Source organism: Hemiscyllium ocellatum, chromosome 1 (genome assembly GCF_020745735.1).
Source record: "Hemiscyllium ocellatum isolate sHemOce1 chromosome 1, sHemOce1.pat.X.cur, whole genome shotgun sequence".
Lineage (NCBI taxonomy): Eukaryota > Metazoa > Chordata > Chondrichthyes > Orectolobiformes > Hemiscylliidae > Hemiscyllium > Hemiscyllium ocellatum.
Window position 1 is genome coordinate 58,924,301 of NC_083401.1, and position 27,096 is coordinate 58,951,396.

General features: G+C 43.4%; 1 protein-coding gene across 1 annotated transcript in view; it reads right to left on the reverse strand.

Moving 5' to 3' along the window:
* Nucleotides 1–16,113: 16,113 nt before the first annotated feature.
* The window catches only part of LOC132822474 (aquaporin-3-like), a 29,630-nt gene continuing 18,647 nt past the window's right edge, over nt 16,114–27,096 (reverse strand). Inside the window, exons 4-6 of the mRNA XM_060836157.1 lie at nt 26,045–26,163; nt 21,289–21,506; nt 16,114–16,297 (exon numbers count right to left, since the gene is read on the reverse strand). Of these exons, the coding sequence (XP_060692140.1) occupies nt 16,114–16,297; nt 21,289–21,506; nt 26,045–26,163 (521 nt within the window). The remainder of the gene's footprint in view (nt 16,298–21,288; nt 21,507–26,044; nt 26,164–27,096) is intronic.

Here is a 27,096-nt window from a genome sequence, read left to right on the forward strand (position 1 = left end):
AGAAATTGGACATCATGCTTAAACTGAAGGGGGCAGCCAGCTTGAATCTCAGGAGGATACAATTACAGAGTAACATGCAGTAGCTGTGTGAGAACAGCAGCCCCGGCCTCTTCAACCACCAAATTACCAGGGTGTAGTCCATACTACAAGCCTGCCTACAGCCCCATCTGATTCTACCCAAAGGACTACAATATAGATTTGCAGTCAGACTAAAATGTGTCACCCAGATATGGCACCTGGGATGCTGTCTGCCACCTCTGATGCAAATGAACCTTCTATTTCCAGCCCTCCTGTCACCCAACTGCCCCGACTGATGGTTGGCAATATAGTTATCCTGAAGCCTTGTTCCTCCTCTGAGTTTCAAAGTATGATCAATGAGCCACCTAACCCACTGAAGAAGCCAATCCTCTTCCATAACTGGCTGGTCCAAACCTACCAGATTTATGACCCCTTTCCCAGAGATGTTCTTCTCCGGCTCAAAGTTGCATATGGCACCTCCTGGGTGGCTATTCAAGATTCCTTTTCAGTCTCGGCTGGTGAAATGGGGATTGGATAAGGGATAAGAGTGTGTTGCTGGAAAAATCCAGCAGGTCAGGCAGCATTCAAGGAGAAGGAAATTTGATGCTTCTGGCCAGAGCCCTTCATCAGGAATGAGGCTGGGAGCCTCAGAGGTGGAGAGATAAGTGGGAAGGGGGTGGGGCTGGGGAGAAGGTAGCTGAGAGTGCACCGGCGGATGGAGGTGGGGATAAAGGTGATAGGCCGAAGAGGTGGGTGGAGCAGATAGATGGGAAGGAAGATTGGCAGGTAGGACATTATGAGGGTGGTGCTGAGCTGGCAGGTTGGAACTGGGGCAAGGTGGGGGGGAGGGGAAATGAGGAAACTGGTGAAGTCCACATTGGTGCCCTGGGGTTGAAGGGTGACGAGGTGGAAGATAAGCTGTTCTTCCTCCAGGTGTCAGGTGGTGAGGGAGAGGCGATGGAGGAGGCCCAGGACCTGCATGTCCTTGGCAGAGTGGGAGGGGGAGTTGAAATGTTCGGCCACAGGGTGGTGGGGCTGATTGGTGCGGGTGTGCCGGAGACGTTCCCTAAAGCGCTCTGTGAGGAGGCATCCCCAATGTGGAGGAGACTGCATCAGGAGCCCCCAAGCTCCATCCACCTATTGCACTCTCAGCTACTTTATCCCCGGCCCCAACCCCCTCCCATTTATCTCTTCACCCCGAGGCTCCCAGCTTCATTCCTGATGAAGGGCTCCGGCCTGAAACATCGATTTTCCTACTTCTCGGATGCTGCCTGACATGCTGTGCTTTTCCAGCAACACACTCTCAACTCTGATCTTCAGCATCTGCAGACTTCACTGTCTCCTTCCAGTTGGATAAGGGAACCCACAGAGGAGCACTGGGGTCAGAGAAATATCCCCCAGGATGAGTGGCTCCAGAACCGAGGTATATAGGCCATCTCAAATGGGGTCCGGCAGCATAGCAACTTTGTGGAGGTCACTCGGTGTTTCAGAAGAAAGAGAGACCCTTGTTGATTTTGTCGCCCATTTTAAGGACACGTGGGAATCATCTGCGGGAGTGCCTCTGGAAGGAAATGATCCTTTGGCTGTATAGGCTCTGTTAAATTATATTGAACCCCAGATAGTTCAGGCTTTCAAGCTTACCAATCTCACCTGGCAACAGCAGAATTGTGGGCGGCACGTTGGCACAGTTAGCACTGCTGCCTGACAGCACCAAAGACCCGGGTTCAATTCCTGCCTTAGGTGAATGACTGTGTGGAGTTTGCACATTCTCCCTGTGTCTGTGTGGGTGTCCTCCGGGTGCTCCAGTTTCGTTCCACAGTCCAAAAATGTGTAGGTTAGGTAAAGTGGCCATGCTAAATTGCCCATAGTGTTAGCTGAAGGGGTAAATGTAGGGGAATGTGTCTCGGTGGGTTGCGCTTTGGCGGGTCAGAGTGGACTTGTTGGGCCGAAGGGCCTGTTTCCACACTGTAAGTAATCTAATTGGGGATTTGTAGTTACCTCCCTCACTAATAGGGACCAACAAGGTCTATGGAATAAGAGATCTGAGGATCCCAAGGCAGTTTATCCAATATTACTAATGGTATAACAAAAAGCACCAAAGATATTATCCCCCTCAGTTAGAAAGGGGGGGAGGGGGTGCGGGAGAGGGGGGTGCGAGGCTGGTTCAGTCCAAGGATAGTGACATTTGCCATCAGTGTGGTCAGAAGGGTCATTGGGTTAGAGATTGTCAGGTACAGTTGGCTGCTACCCCTGAAACTGCAGGTGTTCAGCCCTCTGTGCCTCCCCAACTTTTACACTCACAGGTCCCTTCCGGACTACACAATATGGGTGTCATGAGGGGTTAACTCTACAGGATACCTTCTTCTCCCCCCAAAGCCCAATGACGGAAACTGATGCTCAGCGGAAGCGTGTTAAGGCTTTTGCCAAATCTGGCCAGACTTTTCATCTGTACCCCACTCCGTGGAACCTCCAATAGGCCCTGTAACTGTCTCTGCCATTAGTATAGCCAGAATTCCCATAGTGGAATCATTCTCCCAACCTGTTCCCATTCAGATAGGTCATCTCCAGGTAGAGGAGTCATTTGCCATTGCCAAGAATTCATCTGTTTCTCTGTTGGGTCACCAAGCCCAGTGTGAACTTGGTGTTTCGATCCACTGTTCTGATCAGGGTCTGTTCAGGGTCTGTGGTTCAGGCCCTATATTTGCTGATGCAATGCTCTGACCCTGTGACACAGGCTATATTGTACTGCTGGTAACTACAGAATAACCCTGTCCACCTCTCTTGTAACCCCTGATAATGGACTCAGAAGGAAATACTGATTCCTGCTTAAGTTTTCTCCTTACATCCCACTCTCCAAAAACTTCCCATTGCACAGCCTTTTTTACCCACTGTCCGGCCCCTGACTTATATGTAATCCTCACAGCCCCTTGTCAGGTTCAATGCAGTTCAATGGGTGAGTTTATTTCAGTCCCGTGGCCCTAGGTATTTCTGTCCAACTTGATACTGTAGAACCACATTTGTTCACAATGGGTCACACCTCGGTGTACCATGTCACTGCCTCTGTTAAGTCCCCACACTAGCCTGAGGAAATCGGTCTTATGATCCAATTCTTGTCCTGTGGTGAATCTCTAAGGGAGTCCTATTGCGGGAACTTTCAGAGTACTGTATTCTCTGACGAGGCCGATTGCATCTGGCTCCCATCCACCAGTAATTCTTCTTCAGTATCAGCCGCCCTCGCGCCATGACCGTGTGTCCCCACTGCTCCTACCATCCATCCCCTCTTCCCTATGGACACACCATAAAAACCATTTGGGGTTAGAGCTTTCTGCTCTGCTGCACCATGCTACTGTCTGTCCTGGTGCAGTACTCCATATAAACTGTCCCCAGATGCTGAAATTGATATTTGGCCTGTTATTGATGCTCTGCTCTCTCAAGGGGTGTTGCATCCTATTCACAGTCCCCGTAATACTCCCATTTTACCTATTCCTAAACCGGGCAGAACACTGAGTGACGGTTTGTTCAGGATTTGCGTGCTGTAAATCAAAATGTTCTCCCCACAACACTAGTTGCCCCTGATACATTGGTACACCTTTTCCTCATTACCTATGGATTTGGCTTGTTGCACTGTCATAGGCCTCTGCTCAATGTTTTTCTCCATTCCCCCTACATGAGGATAGCCTTCTTTGCTTTCACCTCTGGGAGCCAACAATTCACCTGGACTCATCTTCGTCAGGACTATACAGAAAGCCGGACAGTGTATGCTGCGGTGGTGCAAAGGGATCTGTCTCAGCTATCGCTAGGCCTTGTGACAGCATTGTATTGCAATATGCTGATGACCTCCTTGTCGCCTCGTTGTCTGACATTGACTGTCAGCGAGACTGTGTGACCTTGTTGATCCACTTAGCCTCCTGTGGGCACTGTGTTTCTGCTGCAAAACTACGCTTATGTCAGACCTTGGTACAATTTCGAGGATGACTCTGGCGAACGATAACATCACCTGATCGTGTTGTTGCTATTCTCAACACCCCACCACCCTCTACACAACTAGGTGCTGTCTTTTCTCGGCATGGTGAACTATTGCCGCTAATGGGTACCTGAATTTTGGTGCATGGATGCAGTTTTGCGTCAGGTCACCCTTAAGAGTCAGCCTCGTTTCTTATTAATTGGAACCCCAAACTGTTGCAAGCATTTGAGGAAATTTGTGCTACTCTGGGGCCTTGGGCTTAACCGATTATCATAAACCTCGTTAGTTTCTCTGTCCTTGAGAACAAAAGGATTAACTGCTCTGTGTTTATCTTTATTTTGAATTATTGTATTCAATATTACTGAGGTGCAGAATAAAATCAAGGTTGTTTGCATCATTGTATTACTATAGGCTGAATGTTCTGTTCGAGGCAGTGCTATGAGACAGTAAAGACTGCAGCAGCCTCTCCGTGAATTCATGAAAAATAAAGCTTCTTGAAACAAGTCTCAAAGTCCCAGATTAAGGAATTTCCTCAACACAGGCTCATCCAGGGGTTTCCAAAATGAAGATGTTGGTGAGAAGTTATGCCTGGTGGACAGGATTGGAAGCCACATGACTGTGATGGTGGTATGTTTCACAAAAATCCCCAGCGTTGGGAATATATGGATGGAGTTTTGAACTTTGAAAATCCTTAAATCTGTGCTGGTTCTAAAAGAGGAGTAAACCATAAGCAGGTGGCAGGATCGACTTGGGGACAGGGGTTTGGGTATTCTGAATGCAATTACAGGGAAATGTCTAGTAGGGAGCATTGATTCATTTAAACATGTTGCATTTGCAGTTAAAACTTTGCATCTGATCAATTAACCTGAAACCAAAGGGAACCCAGCCCTGAGGCTAATTCACACTTGGTTACCAATAGAAGAGACAGTGTGGAGCCAAGAGGGCTACTATAACAATCACCCAGTATACAAAACCATACAAAACCCTTAATGCCCCTTCTAACTATTGGAAATTCAATTAAACCCATCAAGGAAACATCAATGAAACAGTGGGCTTGGAGAGTGGTTGGTAGGTTTGAGCTGCCCTGCACCTGGTGTAACTGTAGGCCCTGATCTTAAGTCCGGGCTGTGAGGACATTGTGCTTGCAGAGAGTACGGAAAAAGGAGAGACAGCAATCCTCAAGAAACATCACAATCGACCACGCCAAGAGAATCCTAGTCCGACAAAATCCGAGGTAACGTCAAATCCAACAGACACTACAAGTGCTCGGGCAAAACTGGGGTGAAGACTGATTTCGACAACCAAGCAGAAGTACTCACCCGGCAAAACCCAGCACATGTCTAACCGCATCTGCTGACTCAACCCAGACTGAGCAGTTGTGCAACAAGAAGTCTCCAACCACACTTGGGGTACGGGAAACCAATGCAACCATATCTAGTGAACCTCAAAACCAGGCTTGTAGTGGTGAGCATCATCCCAAAACCCCGATGGAGTTAATAATGGAAGGCAGGTGGTATTCGTGCATTGTAAATCTCTATGATAATGTATTCCTATGTTTGTTTCTGTTTTATAAATATCAAACATCTAACTGCTGCCTTTTCATAGAGTCATAGAGTCATAGAGAAATACAGCACGGAAACAGACCCTTCGGTCCATGCTGACCAGACATCCCACCTGACAGCACCCGGCCTATATCCCTCCAAACCCTTCCTATTCATATGCCCATTCAAAGCCTCTTAAATATTGCAATTGTACCAGCCTCCATCACTTCGTCTGACAGCTCATTCCATACACACACCAACTTCTGCGTGAAAAAGTTGCCCCTTAGGTCTCTTTTATATCTTTCCCCTCTCACCCTAAACCTATGCCCTCTAGTTCTGGACTCCCACACTCCAGGGAAAAGACTTTGTCTATTTATCCTATCCATGCCCCTCATAATTTTGTAAACCTCTATAAGGTCACCCCTCAGCCTCTGACGCTCCAGGGAAAACAGCCCCAGCCTGTTCAGCCTCTCCCTACAGCTCAAATCCTCCAACCCTGGAAATATCCTTGGAAATCTTTTCAGAAACCTTTCAAGTTTCACAACATCTTTCCGATAGGAAGGAGACCAGAATTGCACACAATATTCCAACAGTGGCCTAACCAATGTCCTGTACAGTCGCAACATGACCTCCCAACTCCTGTTCTCAATACTCTAACCAATAAAGGAAAGCATACCAAACACCTTCTTCACTATCCTATCTACCTGCGACTCCACTTTCAAGGAGCTATGAACCCGCACTCCAAGGTCTCTTTGTTCAGCAACACTCCCTAGGACCTTACCATTAAGTGTATCAGTCCTTCTAAGATTTGCTTTCCCAAAATGCAGCACCTTGCAGTTATCTGAATTAAACTCCATCTGCCACTTCTTAGCCATTGGCCCATCTGGTCAAGATCCCGTTGTAATCTGAGGTAACCCTCTTTGCTGTCCACTACACTTCCAATTTGGTGTTATCTGCAAACTTACTAACTGTACCTCTTATGCTCGCATCCAAATCATTTATGTAAATGACAAAAAGTCAAGGACCCAGCACTGATCCTTGTGGCACTCCACTGGTCACAGGCCTCTAGTCTGAAAAACAACCCTCCACCACCATTCTCTGTCTTCCACCTTTGAGCCAGTTCTGTATCCAAATAGCTAGTTCTCCCTATATTCCATGAGATCTAACCTTGCTTGTCGAACGCCTTACTGAAGTCCATATAGATCACATCTACTGCTCTGCCCTCATCAATCTTTTTTGTTACTTCTTCAAAAAACTCAATCAAGTTTGTAAGACATGATTTCCCACACACAAAGCCATGTTGACTCTCCCGAATCAATCCTTGCCTTTCCAAATACATGTACATCCTGTCCCTCAGGATTCCCTCCAGCAACTTGCCCACCACCGAGGTCAGGCTCACTGGTCTATAGTTCCCTGGCTTGTCTTTACCGCCCTTCTTAAATAGTGGCGCCATGTTTGCCAACCTCCAGTCTTCTGGCACCTCATCTGTGACTATCGATAGTCACATTTTCATTGGATCCTGATTAATAAGTCCAGTGCCTTAAAACAGGGGCTAGGAGCAATTCAAACTGCTTCGAAGGCAGACATAAAACTGACAGAAAATGAAAACCCCTACAGTGGGACACTATCCAGAGTGCCAACAACGACAAAAATTACCGCCAATGGCTCTCCTTCATTTGTGGGAATGGCTGGGTAAACCCTGGACTCAGTTACGCATCAGCTATGCCAGCCCTTTCACGGACTCTATGGTTTTAGTCATTGTGGATGACCACTCAAAGAGGTTGGATGTGCACAAAGTTCATTTGTCAAACATGGGGACAATGACTTAAAGGTTGCGAGCGGCTTTTGTAGCACACAGACTCCAAGAGGTATTGGTCACAGACAACAGGCCATCATTTATCAGCAGGGAATTTGAGTACTTCCTAAAGTCGAATAGCTTTCAGCACATAAGGACATCTCCTTACCATCCATTGTCCAATTATCCAGTGAAAAGACCAGTCCAAAGTTTGAAGGCAGGCTTAAAGAAACAGCTTACAGCATCACTAGATACCAAACTGTCCTGGTTCCTATTTAAGAAGAGGACCATTCCTCATGAAATTACAGGGATAGCTCCAGCAGACTTGCTAATGGGGAGAAGACTCTGCTCCAGGTTAAACCTGATCTTTCTGGAGTTGGAGAGGAGGGTGAAATGGCGTCAAGAATGCCAATGCCAGACGCAAGACCCTTCTAAGTGAAAGAGGCAGTTTACTCACAGGGGACAAAATTTGGCGTTGAAACTAAGGGGGTGGTCCTGCATGGGTAAGAGGCATGGTCAACGTGAGATCTTTGTACAGCCCGTGATCTACAAGGATCGGGTAGGAGAGGTGGTCTTGAAGAAGCACCTGGACCATATGAAAGCTACAGCCTCACAAACAGGGCAGGATCAACATATGCCCAGCTCCTCATCTTTCACCTGGGCAGCCTACAGCCCGGAGGACACATCATTGAGTTCTCCAATTTCAAAGAACCTGTCCACCCAACCCCTAACTCCTTTTCCAGCCCAGCCTCCTACCTTCCATCCCTCTGACAGACCATCCTTCCAGCGACGTACCGGATTCATTTCTCCTATTGACCTACCAGCTTGTACTTACCACTAGTATTCACCTATCACCACCTCACCACTTTGTCCCTCTCCCCACCCATAACCCTCCCCCCACCACCCTTTATCTGCAACTCCCAGTACTCCCACCTCCATTCCTGAAGAAGGGTTATATCTGAAACGTTGGACCTCTCCATCTCCTGATGCTGTCTGGCTTGCTGTGTTCATCCGGCCTCCTGCTTGTGTACTTTGAATGCCAGCATCTGCAGTTTTTTTGTCTCACTCAGAACATCCTGCAAGGCTGTCAGAAACCGTAGGTTCTTCCCATCCATTTAGCATCAAAGAAGCCTCTGAGGAAGAGAGATGACAGGTATAATGGTCTTGACACTGTAATCACCTAAAGAAGAAGAATTTTTTGCAAGACGTTTCAGGTTCAAGAGTCTGGGTGTGGTCGGTCAGTACCCGAGGCAGTGTCACAGGAACCGAAAATGCTGCAGGAGAAAGAAGGGCCTATGTCTCAGGACTGAGAGGAGGAGGAACTACAACAATGTCAGCCAGGCAGACCACATAACATATAAGTTCCCTGATTGGGCTTGCTTACCTGGTCCAATCAGGGAGCCCTGTCTGATTGATATAAACAGGAGTGTCAGGGATTCTGTTAACTCTTGGAGCCAGCTCCAGACTAGTTCAGTCAGTGTCATGTACAATGCACGTGCAAATAAAGGGTGACTTGGTAACGGAATGTCAGCCTTCATGGGGTTATTTCACAAAACAATTAAAAATTTCTTCAATACAAATCTCATATTCATGCTTGTCTTACATCCAGTATTTGATGACCAGGTTCAATTAACTTCTGGGGAAATGAAGCTATTTCCTGGAGTCTATGCCACAAACTTCAATACCTAACCATCATCTCTTACCTAACTATTTGCTGAGGTTAAACCAACTGTTCACAACCTTGATATCCTGCTTAACCCCAAGTTTTTGACCCTGTTTCTTCTCCATCAACAAGCCAGGCTATTTCCAACATCTGGATGTTGCTCATCTTCTGACCTCCCTCAATTCATCTGTGGCTGACATCCCCATTCATACTTTAATCATCCTCAGACATTTTCATGTTTTACTGGCTAGCTTCTGTCATTCATTTTCCATAAATTCAGCTCATCCAAATTTTGTCTGTATGATAACTCACACCAATTCCCAATTGCTCATTACTCCCATGTTCACTAACATAGATTGGCTCCTTGGAAACATCTTCCAGTCACAAGTTTGAAATTCCAAAAGTAGGCTGATGATACCTATGCCTGCCTCACCACCAGCTCTCTTGACCTTTCCACAGTCTTCAAATTGACTGGTACTGGATGAGCAGAAAAGACGACTGATTAAACCATTACTATCAAATATTGCGACTTCCACTTCCATAGCATCATCTGAATGCTCTATTCAGCTGGGGTTTTTTCTACTTTGTTCATGGAATGTGAGCACACTGGCTAGGTGAGTGTCTATTGCCCATCCCTAACTGGTAATTCAACGGAGTGGCTTAGCAGGAGCATTTCAGAGGACATTTATGAGGGCACATGATTATGTGCCTGGAGTCACATGGAAGCCAGACCAATTCCACCCATGGTCTCCCTCTACGCTTCTCATTGCCTCAGAAAGGCAGCCAACATCATCAAAGAACCATCCCACCGTGGTTATAATCTCTTCCAACCTCTTCCATCAGGCAGAAGATACAAAAGCTGAAACATGTGTACCAACAGGTTCAAAAACAGCTTCTTTCCCGCTGTTATTAGACATCTAAATGGACCTCTCAAATTTCAAATCTAATGTTGATCTTACTTATTGTGCACCTTCTTTGCAGCCCTAACTGTGTACTCCTATTTCAGTTACCCTATGATCTTTGTATGGTATGACCTATGTGTAAAACAAAACTTTTCACTGTCCCTAGGTACATGTGACAACAATAAATCAAATCAAATAAATGACATTAGTGAATCAGATAGTATTTCACAACAATCAGCAATGGATATATAGCCACCTTTAGACTAGCTTTTAATTCTGGATATTTTTATTCTATTTAAATTTCATCATATCACAAAGCGGGAATCAAACCTTTGTCCCCAGATCATTAGCTTGGGGATATGGATTACTGGTCCAGTGACATTAACACTGCATTAGTACCTCCCCTAATTGCTGCTGGAATCTTTATCCATTCTGTTCTCTCTAGACCTGACTGTTATAATGCATTCTTGGCTGGTGGCCCACATTCAACCCTCCATAGATCATTCAAAACTCCCATTACCTAACAGCTAAAGGAACATTCCAGTAAAACTCCTAGTCAGCAAATCAAGGGGGTTTTTTCCAGTTCATGGCTCCTTCTGTCCCTGCTTCATTTATGCTCAACTTTCACTACAAGACTCACCTATCCTTCCTCTCCCACTAACTCCCAGCCACCCCTGTACAAAGTAAATGAGACACCACAGCCAAGAGCTTAGGGATGATGTCATCATGCATCTTTCTGCCATTTACCTCTTTGATCCTCCTGAAGGACTCTAGGTTATATCATTGTCTTGTTCAAGGAGGTAGAAGAAATATTGGAATACGTTTCCACAAGCATCACTCTTCTGGAAACATGTCAAAGATTTAGATGGAGAGGAATTTGTTAAGTGTGTACAAGAAAATTTTCTGACTCATTATGTGGATGTACCTACTAGGGAAGGTGCAAAACTTGACCTACTGTTGGGAAATAAGGGAGGGCAAATGACTGAAGTGTCAGTGGGGGAGCACATTGGGGCCAGCGACTGATTAGGGATAGTCACCATGGCTTTGTGTATGGGAAATCATGTCTCACAAACTTGATTGAATTTTTTGAAGAAGTAACGAAGAGGACTGATCAGGGCAGAGTGGTGGACGTGATCTATATAGACTTCAATAAGGCGTGCGACAAGGTTCATCATGATAGACTGGTTAGCAAGGTTTGAGCACATGGAATCCAGAAAGAACTAGCCACTTGGACACAGAACTGGTTCGAAGGTAGAAGACAGAGGGTCATGGTGGAGGGTTGCTCTTCAGACTGGAGGCCTGTGACCAGTGGTGTGTCACAAAGATCTGTGCTGGGTCCACTGCTTTTCGTCATTTATATAAATGATTTGGCTGTGGACATAGGGTGTATAGTTAGTAAGTTTGCAGATGTCACCAAAATTGATGGTGCAGTCGTCAGTGAAGAAGGATTCCTCAGAGTATAATAGGATCTTGATCAGATGGGCCAGTGGTCTGAGGAGTGGCAGATGGAATTTAATTTAAATAAATGTGAGGTGCTGCCTTTTGGAAGGGCAAATCAGTGCATGACGTATACACTTAATGGCAATGTCCTGGGAAGTGATGCTGAATGAAGAGACCTTGGAGTGCCAGTTCATAGCTCCTTGAAAGTTGAGTCTCAGGTAGATAGAATAGTGAAGAAGGTGTTTGGTATGCTTTCCTTTATTGGTCAGAGTACTGAGTAAAGGAGCTGGGAGGTCATGTTTTTGCTATACACGACATTGGTTAGGCCACTTTTGGAATACTATGTGGAATTCTGGTCTCCCTCCTATCAGAAGGATGTTGTGAAAAGGTTCAGAAAAGATTTACAAGGATGTTGCCAGGGTTGGAGAGTTTGTGTTATAGGGAGAGGCTGAATAGGCTGGGGTTGTTTTCCCTGGAGTGTCCGAGACTGATAGTTGACTGTATAGAGGTTTACAAAATCATGAGAGGCACGGATAGAGTAAATAGACAAGGCCTTTTCTCTGAGGTTGGGGAGTCCAGAGTTTAGGGTGAGAGGGAAAAGATATAAGAGAGACTTAAGGGGTAACATTTTCATGTAGAGGGTGGTGCACGTATGGAATGAGCTGCCAGAGAAAATGGTGGAGGTTGGTACAATTACAACATTTAAAAGACAACTGGATGTGTATATGAATAGGAAGAGTTTAGGGAGATATGAGCCAAGTGCTGGCAAAAGAGACTAGATTAATGTAGGATATCTGGTTGGCATGGACAAGTTGGACCGATAGGTCTGTTTCCATACTGTATATTTCTATGACTCTATGAGTCTATGTCAAAGAAAGTCAAGAGTGTGCACAGCACCATTAAAAATTCACTAATGGGTAGAAATCATAAATTGGATACTTATAGTTTTCTGTGATGCTTTCTCTGTGCTGCACATGTCCTAACTCGCACAATGTCTCAATCATTCATCACTTTTGTTTTCGATAATGAACATTGACCCCTGATTAAGTAATGCTGGCCTTTTAAGATTCACACCCTTGCTTTACAAATTATTCAATGACCTCAGTCTTCTTTTTATATTTGGAAATGCTATCACAAACGATCCTTTAACTATAAACCACCAGCAGTAAATCATCTATGTAGTCATTGATTCATTGAGATGTACAGCACAGACCCTTTGGTACAATGGTCCGTGCCGACCAGATATCCTAAACTAGTCACATTTGGCCCATATCCCTCTAAACCCTTCTTATACATAGACGCATCAGATGCCTTTTAAATATTACAATTATATCTGCTTCTGCCACCTCCTCTGGAAGCTCGTTTCATACACACACCACCTTCTGCATGAAAATGTTGTTGGTCAGTTCCCGTTTAAATCTTTACAGTCACCTTAAACCCGAATTATAAATTTACACCATTAACGGCAATGTAAACCATCAAAGGCATCATTTATTTTTATTTTTATTTAACCTATTAAGCAATCCTTTCAGAGATACTATCACGTACCTCTGGAGCAGGTAGGACATGAATCTGGGTCTCTTGGTCTATGAGGAGGAACACTAACACTGTGCCACAAAGGGGCCAAAATGCTAGCCTGAGGTTCACAATTACTAGCTGAGGGCCATTATCACCTCCTGCCAGTGTGTCCCTACTGAGAATTTCCAATGGCTGCCCAATTGTCTACAACTTATGCATTCATCTAATTCTGGTCTTTTGAAAAACCCCAATTTTAATTGTGGGGACCCTCAGCTTACTACTGTCCAAGCCCAATAAAATTCCATCCCTAAACCACTCCATTTCCACATTTCCCTCCTCTTTTAAATCATTCCATAAACATGTAATTTTTATCTGAATCGCACCATTCATTCACCAGCTTGCACCATTTGTGACTCCTCAGATACTGAAGCAGTCCATGTTCAAGTGTGACAAGACCTGAGCAATATGCAGGCTTGCGCTGACAAGTGGCAAGTAATATTCACACCACCAAAATGCCATCTACCATAAATGACCATCTCCTACAAGACAGTATTGAACCACTGCATCTTGACATTCAATGGCATTACCATCACTGAATCCCTCACTAGCAATGACCTGGGCAGTTAGCATTGGCCAGAAACTGAACTAAGCTGGCCATATAACTGACCTGTCTTCCACCCACTTCCATCAAGAACAGCTTCTTTCCTGCCATTATCAGACTTTTGAATGGACCTATCAAATGCTAATTCTGATCTCTCTCTCTGCACCTTCTCAGCAGCTTTAATATTGTATTCTGTTCTGCTACCCTTTTGTATGGTACGATCTGCTTGCATAGCACACAAAAAACTTTTCACTTTTTCTCAGTATAAGTGACAATGATCAATCAATATAAATACTATCTCTACAAAAGCAAGTCAGGACTAGGAACACTGTAGTGAGTTAACTCATCTTCTGACTTCCCAAAGCCTATTCACCATCTACAAGACACAAGTCAAGAGTGCGATGAAACACTCCTCACTTGCCCTGATGAATGCACCTCGAACAAGAAGCCTGTTCGAGAAGCTTGACATCATCCAGGACCAAGTATACCATTTGAATGGCAGCACATTTTCAAACATCACCAATGTTCAGTCACAGCATTTTATACCATCTGCAAGATGCACTGCACAAATTCACCAAAGATCCTTAGACAAAATCTTCTAAACACAAAAAAAGACAAGGGTAGCAGATACATGCAAATACCACCTCCTAAAGTTCGCCTCCAAGTCACTAACCATTCTGACTTAGAAATACATCACCATTCCTTCACTGTCACTGGGTCAAATTCCCTCCTAAGGGCAATGTGAGTCTACTTACAGCACATGGACTATAGCAGTTAAAGAAAGCAACTCACCATCACCTTCTCAGACCGAAGGGTCTGTTTCCATGCTGTACATCTCTATTAGGGATGAACATTAAATGCTGGTCTAGCCAGCAATGTCCACAGCTCTTGAATGGATAAAAAACAAATAAAGTCCTCAAAAGTTTAATAAAGTTTCCTATTCATTAATCTATGTTGCTTTATTTTGCATTTTCCCTACTCATGTCCTTAAATTCCTGTTTTACTCCTCCTCCTCCTCCTTTACAAGAAATGGATCACTCTCCAGTCTGCTGGACTCTTCCAGACTGCAGGAAGTTGAAAGTTGATAACCAATGCATCAATGGTTTCCATGGCTGCCACTTTTATTATTCTGGGATGTGGATTAGCCAGCCAAGGGGATTTATCAACTTTCATTCCAATTAATATCTCTAGCATCTTTTTTACGAAAACTAATCTCCCTCAATTCATTCTTCCCAAAACAGCCAACATTTCTGGGAAGTTATTTGTGTCTTTTTTGGTGAAGAAAGAACTAAAGTAATTGTTTAATTGCTCTATTGATTTCTTCTTCCCCATTATCAATTTTCCCATTTCATCCTGTTCTTTTTTTCTATATATCTATTGAAGATCTTAAAGTCCATTTTTATAATCCTTGCAAGTTTACTGTCATACCCTAATTTACCTCTCATAATCAACCTCTTAGTTCTGTTTTGCTAAATTCTGAACTGTTCGTAGCTCCACAAGTTTGTTATGTTTTGAGTACTTTTATCTGACTCCTTGTCGGATCTAATACTATCCTTAAGATTTCTCATTCACCATGGAATTCAAAAGGAATATGAGGAATTGAATATGAAGAACATGAATTGAGCAGGTGTATAAATAGTGAAGGTATTCTTTCAAAAGCAGTAGAAATAATTGCTTGATTTGTCAGATTTTCTTGCTGCTATTCTTACTGTAAATTCTTGTGATAATTTAACCTTATTCTTGATCATTTGAGTGGATTAAGATTCAAAATCCCATTTTCAACCTCTATCAATTCTGTTAATGGTGGGAATAATGCAGTAAATGAACATCATCTTGACACATGATTATATGTTGAGAGAATCAAGCGGGAGAATGAGAGTGAATAGAAGACAGGGCAGAAGCACTTCAGAACGGTAATCAAGGTGGAGTATTAGTAAAATAGAGAGACATGGAAACGTTTTTCTTATAGCAGAGAGATACAGGCAAAATTTTGAGGACAGACTGTTTGCTAATATAAAAGGGAATCCAAAAAAAGACTAAGAAGAAGAGGTGGGTGAATTTGGGATCAAAAACAGAATTTGCAAATGGAGGTAAACAACATGACTGAGATGATAAGTTAATACTTTGCATCATCCTTAACAAAGAAGAATTGTGGGTCACATTTTCTTGCTGAGCTTTTGTTTTTAATGGAGTGTACCTTTCTAAAAATGTTTTGAATTGTTTACTAACTGAATCGCACCATTCATTTACCAGCTTAGCGTTAAGACTATTAATCAAATCAAACTTAGACAGCTATCCCCCCGGTATAGGATTCTTATATGTGATTGGAGTATCTAATTTTCATGAACTATATCATTAACCCTTTGAAGTCAAGTTTATTTAATTCAATACAAAACATATAAATAGGATTACAATTGTTCTACAAGTTTGGGAAACATTAAAAATCATGAAAATATGCATCAGCTTACATCGTTTTTATGTATCATCTGGCATTAGAAAGTAATGAAAAATTCATTTTACAGATAATAAAATGATAGAAAGTATTTCCAAATGTGAGAAGTAATGCCATTTTCAAAGGGATTAAATTGTGTTGGATTAGTAGAATGAGTGGTGAATATACTGATGGTCATTTAAAATAGAAATTCTTTAGAGAATTTTAATCCAGTTGTTTTCAAATCATCAGAGCCTCCTCTTTGGTTTTTTGGTTCATTAACTTTATATTTTGTTCTGCATTGGATGGGCAGCTGGTTCCTGCTTCAGCACGCAATCCAACAATGAACTTGTACAGGAGAACACCAAATATGGCACCAATGATTGGACTGGCAACTGGGATCCAAAACCAATAATTGCCAGCACTGTAAAAAAATAAAGAGACATGGTAACAGGCAATCAAAAATACAAAACGAGGAATCATTAGTAGGAGACTGTAGTATACTTAAAAAAGAATCATTTCAGCCATTATATCCTCCAAACCATTTCTAGTATATCAACAATGTGGCAAAAGAGCAGGCAGAACTCTTTGACAAGTGGCCCATCGGTAGACACCACCATCATTTACAAGGATCAACCTGGGGTAAGATGGTGACCTACCGTCAGTTCTTCATCCTCATGCAACCCCACGTGATAGAAAAATCACACTTTAGAAACAGCGCTTAAAATGTTGCCTTATTGCATTACAACCAACATACATCTTAAAAGTTCACACTGTAGAAACAACATCCCCACATTACACATTACAGTGAATTCGGATTGATTAACACATATTATAACAGAATGACCCTGGTTGTATTATTATTAGACTATCCATCCAGAGAAGTAAGTAATCTTCCAGGGGCTTGGATTCAAATCCCACTGCAGCAGATGTGGAATTTAAATTCATAAAAATCTAGAATTAAATGTCTAGTGACAACTATGAAACCATCTGGTCACTAATTTCCTCTAGGGAAGGAAACTGTCACTCTTACCTGGTCCGGCTGACTTTTGACTCCAGACCCATATGTGTTTGAGTCTCAACTGCCCTCTGGGCATTTACAGATGTGCAACAAAAGCTGACCTAACCAGAGACACCTACAGCCCATGACTTTTAAATGCCATGAATGAAAAAGAATATTTACCTAGATGAGTTCATTCAAATTAAAATTCAAAAAAGCTCAGCATCATTCAAGATAATTATCATTCGATTTGCAACCTTCCACTAGATGTTCGCGTCAGCTCAATGCAGTTTCAGTACAAACTACAAAACACACGGCAACAACTCACCAAGGTAACTTCTCCAGCACCTTCTAACTCTAACTACTAACACTGAGCAAAATCAGTCACTAATGTCTCTGCCATTTAATATGATCATAGCTGATTGAACAATTCAATGTGTTTTATCCAAACTATCCCCATAACACTTTATGGCATTGGAAATCAGAAATGCATCAATCTCTACTTTAAACAAACTGAAAGACTGAGCTTTTATAGCACTGTGGAGTAGAGAATGCCAAAGATTTACAATCCTTGAAGTAACAAAATATTCTCTTCATCCCAGTTTAAATGAGATCTTCCTTACTTTTAAATTGTGCCCCCTCATTCTAGACTCCCTAGTCAGGGAACATCTTATCTTCTTTTACTCTGTCTATCACTTTAAGTGTTTTGCAGGTTTCAATGAGATCGCATCTGATCCTTTGAAACTCAAGATAATTCAGGCCTGATCTGCCCAATCTTCCTTCAGAGGACAATCCCACTATCCTGGGAAAAAAACTGGTGAACTATCATTAAACCCAACCTCCACCCCCGGCACACCCCCCACCAACCCAACCTCCACCCCCGGCACACCCCCCACCAACCCAACCTCCACCCCCGGCACCTTCCCTTGCAACCGCAGGAAATGTAAAACTTGCGCCCACACCTCCACACTCACTTCCCTCCAAGGCCCCAAGGGATCCTTCCATATCCGCCACAAGTTCACCTGTACCTCCACACACATCATCTATTGCATCCGCTGCACCCGATGTGGCCTCCTCTATATTGGTGAAACAGGCCGCTTACTTGCGGAACGCTTCAGAGAACACCTCCGGGCCGCCCGAACCAACCAACCCAATCACCCCGTGGCTCAACACTTTAACTCTCCCTCCCACTCCACCGAGGACATGCAGGTCCTTGGACTCCTCCACCAGCAGAACACAACAACACGACGGCTGGAGGAGGAGCGCCTCATCTTCCGCCTGGGAACCCTCCAACCACAAGGTATGAATTCAGATTTCTCCAGTTTCCTCATTTCCCCTCCCCCCACCTTGTCTCAGTCGGTTCCCTCAACTCAGCACCGCCCTCCTAACCTGCAATCCTCTTCCTGACCTCTCCGCCCCCACCCCACTCCGGCCTATCACCCTCACCTTGACCTCCTTCCACCTATCCCACCTCCATCGCCCCTCCCCCCAGTCCCTCCTCCCTACCCTTTATCTTAGCCTGCTTGGCTCTCTCTCTCTCTAATTCCTGATGAAGGGCTTATGCTCGAAACGTCGAATTCTCTATTCCTGAGATGCTGCCTGGCCTGCTGTGCTTTGACCAGCAACACATTTGCAGCTATCATTATACCCTTCTCTGGCAAAATATCTTTCCTGAGATAAAGACACCTTAGTTCTATAAGGGGGGGTTGGTATAGGACAGAAGTTAGGGGTAGATTCTTTACTCAGCGTGTTGTGAGTTCATGGAATGCCCTGCCAGTATCAGTGGTGGACTCTCCCTCTTTATGGTCATTCAAGCAGGCATTGGATAAGCATATGGAGGCTATTGGGCTAGTGTAGGTTAGGTAGGCTTAGGTCGGCGCAACATCGAGGGCCGAAGGGCCTGTACTGCGCTGTATTTTTCTATGTTCTATGTTCTAAAACTGCACACAGGATGTGAATTAAGGTTGAGCTCCTGGTTTGATTTCAATGGTCGAGTAGGGGGTATGCTGGCCATGAGGTAACAGATTCTGGTTGAATATAATTCTGCTGCTACTGATAGCCTATAGCACTTCATGGATGCACAGTTTTGAGTTGGTAGATCTATTCAAAAACTATCCCAAATATCATGGCAATAATGCCTCACAGCATGATGGAGAGAATCCTTACTTCTGCCTATGATGTCTAAGCATAATTTTTGGTCTTATTGTCTCCCCCAGTACCTACCACAGGCCTAGTGTAACAGCTATGTTCTTTAGAACGTGGCCATATTGGTCAGGAATGTTGCTGCTGAGTCACTGTTGGTGATGGATGTTGAAGCCTCTAATGCAGAATACATTCTGTGTTCTCGCTATCTTCAATGTTTCTTCAGAAGTGGCGTGGAACTTGGAGTATTGATCCATCTGCAAAGAGGGCTGCAGTTGGCAGCAATCAGTAGGAGGTTTCCTGGGCCATTTCCGACTTGATACAAACAGATTTAATTAGTACTTAATCAATGTTGAGGAGTCCCAGGACAACTCCCTCCTGACTGTGTGCCACTGTGCCACCAACACTGGTGGTCCTGTGGTGAAGCTGGGATAGGATAGAACATAGCCAGGGATGACGATGTTGTTGTCGTTATCATGCATGGTACAATTCTGAGTGTACGGTTATTGGATTAGATTAGATTATCTACAGCGTGGAATCAGGTCCTTCGGCCCAACCAGTCCACACTGACCCTCCGGAGAGTAACCCATTTCCCTCTGCCTAATGCACCTAACACTATGTGCAATTTAGCACGGCCAATTCACCTGACCTACTCATCTTTGGACTATGGGAGGAAACCAGAGCACCTGGAGGAAACCCAGTCAGACACAGGGAATGGCAGTCACCCAAGGCTGGAATCGAACCTGGGACCCTGGTGCTGTGAGGCAGCAGTGCTAACCACTGAGCCACCATGCCGCCCACTATGCCAGGTTGTTGTCTGGATTCCTAGACTGATGGTAGAACCCTAAAAGAAGAAAACCTCTGCACTGATTACCAATGTTGACATAAGAGAATTGTTTTATACTGTCAACAGGAAGGAAATCTGTGACTACACAGGGTTGGCAGAAACATTTCTACTGTTTCTACTTCTGTCACTATTGAAGAGAGATCAAATGGCAAAGTCAGCATAGTTCATGAGAAGATGTAAATTATGAGAAAGATAAAGAGCAGCATGACCTTTACAGCCGATCGAGGAATTGTTAACTGAGGCTTTTCTGACACAGCATGGTAAATAAATTATCATGGCACATTCAAACTTGAAGTCAGATGATGGGGCAACATAAGAAGAATATTTCGGTTTGTTCATTTTCAAAAGATGAATTATCAGGGAGGGAGATTGTATTAAGTAAGAAGCAATCCTCAAATAACATGACTGAGCAGATTCAAGACATGGCCAAGAAGAAATTGCCTGGTTCAGAATTCTAGGATATTGTTAAAAAGAAATTTCCTGCCTCAGGATTTCAACAGAACAATTGTCTTCCACAAAGCACATTCATGAAATTAAAGGTCCACCCGATGATATTATGAGAGAACTACCTGTGACAGCAGGAAACAGCTCCTCGGCAAAGGAATTTCAGGAGATTAAGGGTCCTCCAGTTAAGGTTATGGACCAGTTTCTTGGTACAGCAAGAACAACGTACTCAAAAAAGAATATCCAAAAGATATAAAGATGTCCAATGGAGAGAGAGAGAGAGATATCTCGTGGAGTCCCAAACAGATTCAAAGTCAAGAGTCCTCAAGTCAAAGACCTAACAATCTTCCAAGTTCAAAGAGATGCATTCTAGAAGAATAATGAAACTTCTAGACCACCTAAATTGTAAAGTCAGAGATCTAGCATATTACAGGGCAGTGGTAAACATAATTATATACATCAATATATAAATACTAATTCTATGGAAAAAGTCTTGAGGGGAAATGTTATATAAATTTATGATCTGGATTGGTTACTGGTGAAGGCAGCATTCTGTTTCACCCAATGTGTGAAAGGATTTGAGTGGGGAAGGAGACAGACCAATGATCTATGTTTCCTCACAGACTACCAATATCTATCAACCCAATGTAATTTGTACTTTATAGCAATCATGCAATAAGCTACATCCTGCTTAGGATTAAAGCCTTTTATTAGAATATTTAATGGTTTTCTTCTTCCATACTAGAGAAAGCAATTGTTGTAAATTTCAACTTAAAAGGAGGATGGTGATAGAGTCCAGCTAACACATACAGCGTGATACCAGCAGAAGTCATCGAGATGTACATTAGCTACCTTCATTACAATAGTTATAATTCCATTTTCTAAAATAATTCATGTATTGTTTAATAGTTAATATGAATCTAGTTGAAATATAGTCACTCTAATTTAAAAGGAATTAATAAGAAATTACAACAAAACATACGTGAAAGCTTCAGTTCCCCAACCAGCAATTGCAGTAAACAGGCGAGGTCCAATGTCTCTGGCAGGATTTAATGAGTACTGAGAATTGGAACCCATTGACCAGCCAATTAGCAAAACCACAAAGCCAATTGTAAAAGCTTCTAGTCCTGTTGGTATAGCATCGTTCAATGGATCCACAATGATAAGGATACAAAGTATAAGTGCTGCAGTCCCAATTGCCTGTATTTGGAAAAAGAGAAATCAACCAAATTTAAACATCAGAACTTTACTGTAGTTAATTTGCATGTCAAATCTACAGCATATTTCTACTTAAGTTACTACCCTAGAAGATGTCTACATTGTGATTAATTCTGCTGAGTTTCTAAAGCAAATCTGACAAAAACCTGATACCTGCACATTTGTTGTGAGTGATGCATAAATGTGTTCCTCTGAGACAGGCAGGAAGGAGTAAGATAAAGGAACCTCGCATGACGAGAGCAGAGGAGCTTCTCATCAAAAGAAAGAAGGCAGCTTACGTAAGGTGGAGGAAGCAAGGGTCTTGCTCAGCTCTAGAGGATTACAGGCAGGCGAGGGAGGAGCTCAAAAATGGTCTGAGGAGAGCCAGGAGGGGGCACGAAAAGGCTTGGCAGGAAGGATTAGAGAGAATCCAATGGCATTTTACACGTATGTGAGGAATAAGAGAATGATCAAAGAAAGAGTAGGGCCGATCAGGGATAGCATAGGGAACTTGTGTATAGAATCTGAGGAGGTAGGGGAAGCCCTAAATGAGTTTTTTGCTTCTGTCTTTACGAAGAAAAAAGACCTTGCAGTGAATGAAACCATTGAGGAGCAGGTGTGCATGCTGGAATGGATAGAGATTGAGGAAGCTGATATGCTGAAAATTTTGACAAAATTAAGATTGACAAGTCGCTAGGGTCAGATCAGATTTGCCCTTGGCTGCTTTGGGGAGTGAGAAATGTGAATGCTTCTCTGCTTGCGAAGATCTTTGCATCCTCGCTCTCCACTGGCGTCGTACCTGAGGATTGGAGAGAGACAAATGTAATTCCTCTCTTCAAGAAAGGAAATAGCGAAATCCCCAGCAATTACAGACCAGTCAGTCTCACGTCTGTCATCTGCAAGGTGTTAGAAAGGATTCTGAGGGATAGGATTTATGACCATCTGGAAGAGCATGACTTGATTAAATGCAGTCAGCACAGCTTTGTGACGAGCAGGATGTTACTAGACAAGTTGATGAGGGTTGAGCTGTGGATGTGATGTATATGGCCTTCAGCAAGGCATTTGATAAGGTTCCCCATGGTAGGCTCATTCAGAAGGTCAGGAGGAATGGGATACAGGGAAATTTAACTGTCTGGATACAGAATTGGCTGGTTGACAGAAGACAGCGAGTGGTAGTGGAAGGGAAGTATTCTGCCTGGAAATCAGTGGTGAGTGGTGTTCCACAGGGCTCTGTTCTTGGGCCTCTACTCTTTGTAATTTTTATTAATGACTTGAATGAGAAGATTGAATGATGGGTTAGCAAGTTTGCAGACGCCACAAAGGTTGGAGGTGTCGTTGACAGTATAGAGGAATGTTGTAGGCTGCAGCGGGACATTGGCAGGATGCAGAGATGGGCTGAGAGGTGGCAGATGGAGTTCAACCTGGATAAACACGAAGTGATGCATTTTGAAAGGTTGAACTTGAAAGTTGAGTTCAGGATTAAAGATAGGATTCTTGGCAGTGTGGAGGAACAGCGAGATCTTGGTGTGCAGGTACATAGTTCCCTTAAAATTGCCACCCAAGTGGACAGGGTTGTTAAGAAAGTATATGGTGTTTTGGCTTTCATTAACAGGGGGATTGAGTTTAAGAGCCGTGAGATCTTGTTGCAGCTCTATAAAATTTTGGTTAGACCGCACTTGGAATACTGCGTCCAGTTCTGGTCACCCTATTAAGGGAAAGATGTGGATAGTTTGGAGAGGGTTCAGAGGAGGTTTATCAGGATGCTGCCTGGAATGGAGGGCTTATCTTACGAAGAGAGGTTGACTGAGCTCGAACTTTTTCATTGGAAAAAAGAAGGAAGAGAGGGGACCTAATTGACGTGTACAAGATAATGAGAGGCATAGATAGAGTTGATAGTCAGAGACTTTTTCCTAGGGCAAAAATTGTTAACACGAGGAGTCATAATTTTAAACTGTTTGGGGGAAAGTATAGAGGGGATGTCAGAGGCAGGTTCTTTACGCAGAGAGTTGTGATGTTTTGCTCTTAATGACAATAAGCTCCTTGCTGGACATCTCACCTGATTCTCCTGATATTCCTGCCATTGCCCATATTGTTCAAGGGCTGGGAAGATTCTGCCCATTACATTTAATCTCCACATCCACATCATGGATATAAACTTTGAAGAGCCACATGTCCCTGTTTGTGAACATGTAGCTGTGTAGACCAATAATTTGGATTGCAATCTTATGCTAATAGGATATGAACATGAGTCTGAGCTATTTCCAGATCCTGAACCCACTCTGCCAGTCCAGGAACCTGTTTGGGAGATCTCTCTGGCAGCAGCCAATGAAAAGGCTACCTCCATGTCTGGAGTCTGGTTAAAGATGGCGCTGTGTTCCTGAGCAGCAGAAACAATCAGAGGTCAGTAGCCATCGAAGGCCAACAGGCCAACAGAGATGGGCACTGCCACAACAGGATAAGGGCAGCTCTACCATGAAATCTTCTGAAGAGGTGTTTAGATTAGTCCACAGTAATGGATGCTATTAGCTGCTCCAGTCAGAAGCTGAGAGTCAGAGGCCTCATGAACACCTTCAGAGCAGCAGCCAGCAAGAACCCTCCAGGGCAATGTGGCACATCTCTCAATGAGGAATATATCCACCACCCAATGCACACTCAATCAGCCTCCTAATGACACTTCAATCTGCTACTGGACAGGTACCTAACATACGGGAAGATTGCCCACAGGTCAGAGTGCTCGCCACTCGATATGCATATCTCTGACATTCCTCCCAGTGCCACCTGCAAGCCCAGCCCATGGGTTTACTGTCCAGTTAAATCATTTCTGAGGATAGATTCTGCTTCTGGGCCAAAAGATAGTCTGAGCTCCACGCCCTCACAGCTCTGATAGCCACTGACTGAACAATACAGCATTATTTATGGAGTGAAACAGTTCTCTTCCAATCTACAACCAGGGAGACTTGAGTACCAGGACACGAAGAGGCAGGCACAGCATGAAGCATTTTCCACAGAGTCAGGAAATGGGATGCGTAGGAAATCTTGCCTTTTAATTTTACTGATAGCACATGCTGGTGCAATATATCATCACATATTGTAACATTTACTGAAAATGATCATAGAATTATAATGCTGAAAGAAAATCTTGCAGTTTGGATATAATCTTATTTCAGATTAAATCTGATAATTGGAATTTGGCTTCAATTGTTTGATAAAATAATCAAATATAAAGGGCTGGATTTTCAAAGAATTGATCTGATTCTAGCTACGTTTAAAATTGTAGACATGACTGATTGCAATATTTTGTGCAATCGGCAACTTTTCCCAATGATAATGTTATATATAGTGAGCCTATTATCCCAATCAGTCCAAAAATGTGCAGGTTAGGTGAATTGCCCATGCTAAGTTGCCCATAGTGTTAGGTGAAGGGGTAAATGTAGGGGAATGGGCTGCTCTTCAGAGAGTCGGTGTGGACTTATTCGGCCGAAGGGCCTGTTTTCACACTGTAAATAATCTAATTTCCATTGCTGGAGTAAGATCTCAAACCCCTCCTGATCTTTCACAATTTCCATGAACTCAGGTTAGCTTTTCAAGCCCCTCAGAGGAGCAGTGAAACATAGTCTGAATGCAGTAAGCTATTGAAAGATATGTAATGTTTAAAAGGTCTTACCCAGGCAACCTCCATTCTCCCTAAGCCACCTCAATGATCTCTCTCCCAGTATGCTCCACATATAGAGCCAACAGATAAAGAACAGCAATCTCAAGTCGTTAAATGCTCATTAAAAGAATGATTTATTCAGAAATCAACTTTGAACAAAATGCTTTAAAAGTGTCAATCAGATTGAGCCATTTTTCTATCAATAAGAGAAGCTTTACCTTACTGCACACCTCCTCCCTCATCCAAATAAACAAACACAAAGAGAAACTTATAACCTCATAAAGACACTAATCAATTAAAGCAATTATTCCCCTTCCACCTGTCTATGTGATCTAATTGATTAGTGAATCTTAGAACTCAGCCAAACATTCATAATGAGGCTGTCTGGAGAAAGACATGTCTGGCTAGTCTTCTGTTAGTCTCAGGGGAAGGAAAGGCAGGAAGCACATGGAAGAGACATGAAGGTGGTGTGGGGTGTATAGGGGCATATGGATAGTACATGCTGGGGGTGGGGTGGGGGGGCGGTGAGGGGATTAGGAATGTGAGTGGTGAGGGCTAAAGGACTGAATGACCTTCAATAAAACTGGGAGGAAATCCAAGAGAATGGACGCTAGCCTTCTAGCTAGCTTGCATCAAGAATTAATGCTGCTTTAGACCAGCTTCCCGGACCAATGGCTGACTTGATCCTACACCTGTTTCACAGAACTGTGTGTGCGGGGGTGGGGGGGAGTGGGGGAGTGGGAGTGGGGGGTGGGGGATGTCAGGGGATAAATCTGGGGTTTTTTCTAACTCAAACACCCTGCCTTAAGAGCGAAAATCCAGCTTAAGACAAGTTTACAGTCCCTTTTGCATCAAATGTGTGCAATCTATTGACATTCTTCTTACTTACCTGATTAAAAATGCCATTGACTGCGCTCAAATGTTCATGTGGATAAGTTGTAAATATTCCAGCAGTAGAATTTGCTCCAATTACTGTTAGCTGTTTATTGCCATAATGCCACAATGTATCTGCAAATGATATAGTTATGAATATAACTTTAAGATTTATTTTCTTGATTTATAGTCACTTATAGTTTTCTCAAAACAGATATATATTACACTCCTGGGTTGAATTTTACTCATAAACCTGACAAGATAACAAACACTTTACTTTGAAAGTAAATACAGAAAAAGATACCAAAAGTATTGAAGATCCTGAGGGTGAATTTAAATAGATAAAAGATCATTCAGAATAGATTCTTTTGAAGAGGTTGGAAAATTACCCAGGTGTGTCCTGTACACAAAAAGCGGGATAAATCCAACCCAGCCAAATTGGCCCTATCAATCTATTCTTTATTGTCAGTAAAGTGTTGGAAGGTGTCACTAACAGTGCTATTAAGCAGCTGCTGACCAGCAATAACCTGCTCAGTGATGCCCAGTTTGAGTCCCGCCAGAGCCACTCAGCTCCTGATCTCATTACAGCCTTAGTTTAAATATGGACAAAACATGAATTCAAAGAGTTGAGGTGAGAGTTGATGTCAAAGTTGCATTTGACTAAGTGGCATCATCTGAAATGGATAGACCACCTGACATCGACAGAGGTGTCAGAAAAGACAGCAGCAGAAGCAACCCTGTCAATCCTGTAAAATCCTCCCCCACAAATATCTGGGCACTAGTGCAGATACATGGGAGAGCTGAAAATGTGTTGCTGGAAAAGCGCAGCAGGTCAGGCAGCATCCAAGGAACAGGAAATTCGACATTTCAGGCATAAGCCCTTCATCAGGAATCATAAGCCCTTCCTGATGAAGGGCTTATGCCCGAAACGTCGAATTTCCTGTTCCTTGGATGCTGCCTGACCTGCTGCGCTTTTCCAGCAACACATTTTCATCTCTGATCTCCAGCATCTGCAGACCTCACTTTCTCCTCATACTCACAGAGTCATACCTTACAGACAATGTCCAA